The 6,765-nt window shown below is 35.2% G+C and overlaps 1 protein-coding gene across 1 annotated transcript; it reads right to left on the minus strand.

The window, feature by feature from the left end:
* Positions 1-5,180: 5,180 nt before the first annotated feature.
* Positions 5,181-6,538, minus strand: LOC118492538 (cytochrome c-type biogenesis CcmH-like mitochondrial protein). The gene is made up of 3 exons (XM_035990699.1): positions 6,360-6,538; positions 5,724-5,870; positions 5,181-5,582 (listed from the first exon to the last, which is right to left on the minus strand). Exons 2-3 carry the CDS (start codon positions 5,865-5,867, stop codon positions 5,421-5,423), a joined length of 306 nt encoding a protein of 101 aa, XP_035846592.1. The 5' UTR covers positions 5,868-5,870; positions 6,360-6,538; the 3' UTR covers positions 5,181-5,420.
* Between the last annotated feature and the right edge of the window lie 227 nt (positions 6,539-6,765).

The following is a 6,765-nucleotide window of genomic DNA, read 5'->3' on the forward strand; positions in this document are numbered from 1 at the left end:
ACCGGTTGGGCCGAAACCCCCTTAACCCACTTGATGCTTGGTGTATAAATTCCAACCTTTTCCACACTTGTTTCATTTGGTTGCACAAACACACCCACACTTCTCCTACTTCCTCTCAACTAAGAAAACCCTCAAACAACAAACCATCCTCTCATTCTCTTCTCGGTTCAAGCTTGGATCCCGGACAAGAAACTCGGACAAGTTCATCACCACTCATTCGGACACTTCATCTCCTCGGCTTCTTCCTTTATTTCGGCTCATTCTTCTCCTTCTCAACCGGTTAGTCATCATTATGTGCATAGGACTTATGTTGTGTATATGAAGTAGAAATGCTTGGTTAGAAACATTATGCATGATTCTAGGGTGATTTGTGAAGTAAACTATATGTGAAAACCATTTATGTGTGAATACTTGTGACATGTTTAAAATGACTAGAAAATGGTAGTCTAAGAATATGTATGGCTAACCAAACTATGCTTCTTTGTTTCTTGCAAAATGATGATGTTTAACATAAGATTTCGGCTATATAATGTATGTTTTCTTGTTTAGCATCATGATCTTGTCAAAAATATGTGATTTTTGGTTCATAAAATGTATGATTTGTTATGGTGAAAACCCTAGAAAAATATGAATATAGGATGAACTTGTTGAATGTGGGTTTGAAGATGCAAAAATGGCAAAGTTTGATCTATCTTTACTAATATTCAGTTTAGGCAAAGTGTTAGTGAAATATTATTGGTTGTTTCCTAATATGGGCCTGAATTCTTGGTACAATTTGGACTGTCTTTTCTGCATCATCACGTGTATATGAAAGTGACAGATTACGACTCGCAACGACAGCATTCCGACTCGCAACGACGGCATTACGACTCGAAACCACACGGTTGCGACTCGCAACCATAGCAGGACAACTCGAAACCACGAGATTGCGACTCGAGACTACGACGGTTGCGACTCGCAAACCAACACGTGACAACTCGAGACCACGGTTGCGACTCGCAAACCAAAACGTGACAACTCGAGACCACGGTTGCGACTCGCAACCACAGCGTGACAAGCCGAGACCACCTGGTTGCGACTCGAGACCAGCTGGTTGCGAGTGGGCTGTCCATTTTGGTTATTGGGCCATTCTGTGTTAACTTGGACTATCTGTTAAATGGACTATGTGTTGCTGTGTTCTGTTTGACTGTGTTACTGTTAGGGCCGGCCCAATAACCCCATGACTATTTACATGTATGTTACGTACCTGTATGTGTAAGCTTCTACGTGATTGCTTGTACACCGAACCTGACCTATACCGGTAACCATGTTAGGACGTGGTGACCAACGTGATTGACAAGTAACCTAAACCTACCGAGCAACCCAAGGTGAGTTCACACACTAAAAGCATGCGTCCCGGTGGTTTGGGACACGAGACTAAAACAACCCCTATCCCCTGGTAAAAGGGGATACCATAACAAACTACCAACTTTGGGAAAATACATTTGACCCATTACTCCGGGGGAAAACAGAATGGGTAATTACTGTCTCCGGGGGAGATACGTTTGGATACTATTTATAAAATCACAACTAGCCATGCTAAACGGAACTCTATCACTTTAAGTCCCTGCTTACAGTACCGATTAATCGCCGGGGGCGAACGGGTTATTAGTTGATAGCGCTATTAGGTTTGACAACCTCACACCGTGACCGGGGGAGATCGGGCGTGAACTAGTAGACCTTGCAACATAGTCAATGATGATAGACATTGACTCGGGGCACGAATATTTATATTCCGTCAACAGTTTCGGTATCCACAGTTTAGTGAGCTTACAGGTGGGGTAGCTCCCCACAACGTGATTATAAATGCTTTATCTAAACAACATAAGTTTTTGGTGAACTAAAACTGGACCACTAGTGAACTCACTCAGCATTATTGTTGACCCCCCCCTTACTGCATGCTTTGCAGGTAACCAGTGACGAAGGAGCTTGCAGCTTGGGGACGTGTAGTGTCTGTTCACCCTTGTGTTGGGTGTTACCTTATTTTGAATCATGAACTTTGTTATAAACTACCTTACTTATGCTTCCGCTACTTATTACTGTTTTGAACTTAAAACTTTAAACCCTGAACTTAATATTTGCTAAGCTTATGAATAGTAAGTATTACTTTTGTTATCAACTTAAGTATTCGGTATAATTGGTGGCTGGATCCTGGTCAGTCACGCCCTCGAAGCGGGTGTTATCCGCAGGTGGATTTTGGGGGTGTGACAGTTTAGGCCGGGTATCACTCAATCACTTACTTTTTTCGGTCGATTTCTGTTTTGAAGTTTTTGTTTAAATCGCTTGATTTGCACAATTTTTCTGCAGTTGCAATTAGCATTGTGTATTTGTCTTTTGACTCTTGAATTTGACCTAATTGTTGTTTTGTTTTCTCAATTTTGGGTGATAATTAGTGGATAGTGGATTTTGATTTTAGGTGGTGCTGAAGTGATAACCAAATTTCGGTTATACTCACCATTAATTCAATATCATGATTGTAGATTTATTGATTAAGTGGCTATGTGATGTATTTTTATGACATATATTGCAATATTGACAATTGAAACTTGTGTATTAATTAGATGATGACCAGATGATGAAATGATGAATATCTTTAAATAGATTGTTCATGAACCTTGAGATTACTGGGCCTTTTTTATCTATTTTGGTTGATTCTTTCATCTTTTTTATCTATTTTGGATAAAATATGGACATGGAAAGAGGAATTATTGTATCAATTCTCATTGCACATAACCTGTTTGTTAAAATGCCAAAGTGGGTTTTTTTTTCCTTCTAATTTGCATAGTTTAAATGAAGTTCTAGTGGTCAAAAGCATTATATTTCTAAAACCACTTGTGTCATGGTTTAGCCATTCACAGCTTAACCAATATGCTTTGTGTACTACTTGGTGTTTATTTTAGCAAAGTATGTGATTGAAATTACTAAAATATACAATTAGATTGTGGGAGATTAATAGCTGGAGAAGGTTACAACCAGAGAGGAATGAAAATAGTTTTGATTTAGGGAAAGGAAGTGACAAAGATGGTGAAGGTCGCAACCGGATAAAAGCGTGCTTATACATTCATCCAACATAGTATGTTTATTCTATTTGTTTGTCTTACACATGCGTGACGTTAAATTAATGTTCAGGATAGGCTAGTCATGCACTAGCTTTGATATTGCAAGGAGGCGACACGTTCTTATGATGCTATGGTGACGCGACTAAGAGGGAAACAACCAGGACCAACTTTGAGATACCATTGGTGTTCCCATTGTTTACATCACCGACAACAAAAGAAAAAAAGAAGAAGAAATCAAGCGGCTGTAGTATAAACACTAGAAACAAATGTCACGTGGTGACTTCACTAGGTCAACTATTCATTACTATTGTTCCGATAGCGGTAAGGATGAAGATGAATCCTAGCAATACCACCAATCAAACAACTAAAGGTAGTGGCGTAGAAGTCGATTTGAATCTTAGTGGTCCTTTGAAGAATTTGTAAAAAAACTATTTGTACATGTTATTAATTTTATGTAATTATTACTTACGTCTTATGTATGAGTTTCTTTTAAATCGTGTCAATTTATATTCACATTTGTGTAACTAATTTACACATGCGTAAATTGTTTAGTGTCGCATATCTATGTATGTTTTACACATGGGCATCTGAATCACACATGTGTAAATTGTGCTTTGTTAAATATTTGTATCTATTTTACATATGTGCAGTGAAATTACTCCTGTAAAGTGTTCACTGTTACATATTTGTGTTTGTTTTACATATGTGCAGTTAATTTACACATGTGTAATTGTTCACTATCACACATCTATGTATGTTTTATATAAATGCAATTTGCCATATTACACATATAGACAATACTTTTTTATATGTTCATATGTAATATCACATTATAAAGGCAAAACTAATATACAAAGCTTGTAAATTTCAAAGCCAAAATTTATGTAGATCTGATCATTTCAAACACTGATATAAATGGGCATTATTCACTGTTGTATCTTCTTACAACCATCAGTAACTCGTAATATTATAAAAACACTGATTTCTAGGTACAAAAAACAAAAGATCATGTCTAGGTGTTGCTCATTCGATCAAGTTCCCAAGCTTTCTACAATAACTTTTCTTTGAATTTGTTTACGCCAGGAAGAAGTAATTCTTGCAACATATTTTTTTGTAACCGGATTTAGTTGACCCACTTTCTATCTTTAGAGTCACTAAAACCACAACTTAATTTTCTTGTGTAACTCCCCTAGAACATTTCCATACGTCGCAACACAAGAACCTCACAATTTGTAGTATTATCCATTGTTGGTCGACTGATATTTTAACCTTTACTAGTGTTGCTGCTCTAACTTCTTTGTACTTGGGATATGCAACACTTCGAAAGTAATAGAGAAACACGTGAATCTGAAACAAAACATTACAATAATGAGATAAGGTAATATTGGTTGTTCTCGACAATTGTGAATAAAACCAAGTCTAATGTCTTAATATTTTCTTTGATGTTCGTAACTTGTTTACATTTTCTTCATGTTTTTAACTATTATGATTTACACTTGTATAAATGTTCATATATCTACCTTTTTTTTAACTATTATGATTTGCACATGTGTAAACCTTCATGTTTATGCTTATTTTTTCGAAGTACTATGATTTACACATGTGTAATCCATCATATATATGATTTACACATATGTAAACCTTCATATTTATTCTTAATTTTTTAAAGTATTATGATTTACATTTGTGTAAACCTTTATATATATGATTTACACATGTGTAAACCTTTATATATATGATTTACACATGTGTAAACCTTCATATTTATGTTTTTTTTCTCAAGTATTATGATTTACACATATGCAAACCTTCAAATTTATGTCTATTTTTGAAAGTAATATGATTTACACAAGTATAAAAACATATGGGAATCCCAAGACTGAAATGCGATACCAACACAATTCTCGAGTTAATCGTATCATCTCACACTCATTTTTATCAATAAACCAAAAGTAACAATAACATATAGCTATAAAACAATTTGTTAATTTGTAATCCTAAAAGCTTAGTTGACCCATGAACATAAAACACTATCTCTATATTCAAATCAACCCCACTCTTTTGTTGTGAAGCTTTGTTCAACGAGAATTTAATTTGCTTACCAACTAAATTACTTTACCATCAATCACAATTCATACCGGTTTACGCCTACATGCATTATTCATTATAGTCCCTTCTCAAATTTGATTCGTGTGGTCATGTTACCCCTTGCCACCTACACAAGATTAGAAAAAAAGTTTTTCAGTAATAATTTTACCACATCAGAGTTACAAAAGTATATTAGACCCATTGTTAAATGCTTAAATTCAATAAACGTTCGATTTACAAAAACAAATTAAACTGATTACTGACCGGTGATAGCCACGAGGCTGCAGTCTGCCAGTCAAACTTTGGAGCGTAAAGTATCATCTCCCCATACTCGTCTTCAAGCTTTTTATAGATGTCTTTGTTGCTTTTTCCTAATTTGATTTCATCGCGAATAAGCTACAACAGAAACAAGCAAAATTAGCCCCTGTTTAAATAACTTCTAATAAATGTTATTGGGCACGTTTGTTTGTATGTTTAAACGACTTCTTGTCACAATTAAAGATGACGCTTAAAAGCAGATTAGAAAGAAAGAGTAACCTTCCTAAGGAGAACAACAATATCAGCTTGAGATTCTTCAATGGACTGACTACCACACTCTAAGCAACGGACATTGTGACTGACGTTTCTTGCCCGCGCATCCACAATCTGCTGTTTCTTCACAGGATCCTCTTCGTTTTCCATTCTTTAAAATCCACAAAAAAAAAAAATTAGTTGGCATTTCGTCGAACAGTTGGTCTACAATAAATTGTCTTCCTACAAATCAACAAATTCTGAAGTTGAACACTATAAAGCTTCTGGAAACAAAAAGAAATATGGGTGTTCTCATTTAAACCTTCCTATATATATATATTACTGCATTATTTTGCATAATGACAACATACTACCACAATTTCCACAACAATGTCTATTTTACACATGTGTAAGTTGTTCAGTCATAGAAATCCTAATTCCACCAATCCTCCATACATATAATTAAATTCATACCAATGTCCAAACAAACGTAACAATTTCAGCCTCAATTCAGTCATAAGCACCCTAATTCCATAAATTCTCCTTATACATAACTAGAAAACACATCCAAATAGACCTAGCTATTTCATACTTAACTAACAAATGCCAAATAATCAGACTTCAAACCATTAATCAGATCCAAATCTCAACAAACATCAGCACCTGAAGAAGATGAGCAAAGAGTGAATTGTTTCAGAGCTTGACTCTAGATTCTTCAAGTGAGTGAAATCGCAATATTCTAACCAGAAGATTATATCAGCCTAATTGGAAGAGGATGATTCTTCTACGCCTCTGTGCTAATCAGAAGTTTGATTCTTCATGATTTTGAGTTGAAGGTTTTTTTTTTTTTTTTTTTTTTTTTTTTTTTTTTTTTTTGTTACAGGGATCAATTGAAGATTTTGTTGGGTTTATGTGTTTTATGTTTTTGACAATAATGCCCCCTTTGTCTTTTTATTTAAGTTTCCTCCTCATTTAAACTCCTCTAATCTTAGCCCTTAATTTATGATGATCTATGGATGGAAATTGTTCCTAGTGTTCTCACAAAAATAAGTGTTCTCAAGATAACCCT

This window comes from Helianthus annuus, chromosome 5, assembly GCF_002127325.2.
Source record: "Helianthus annuus cultivar XRQ/B chromosome 5, HanXRQr2.0-SUNRISE, whole genome shotgun sequence".
Classification (NCBI taxonomy): domain Eukaryota; kingdom Viridiplantae; phylum Streptophyta; class Magnoliopsida; order Asterales; family Asteraceae; genus Helianthus; species Helianthus annuus.

Coding starts and splice junctions, on each gene's coding strand:
- LOC118492538 (XM_035990699.1), bottom strand. CDS start 5,867: ATGGAAAACGAAGAGGATCCTGTGAAGAAACAGCAGATTGTGGATGCG. Junction 5,583..5,723: donor TTGTTGTTCTCCTTAGGAAG/GTTACTCTTTCT, acceptor TTTCTGTTGTAG/CTTATTCGCGATGAAATCAA.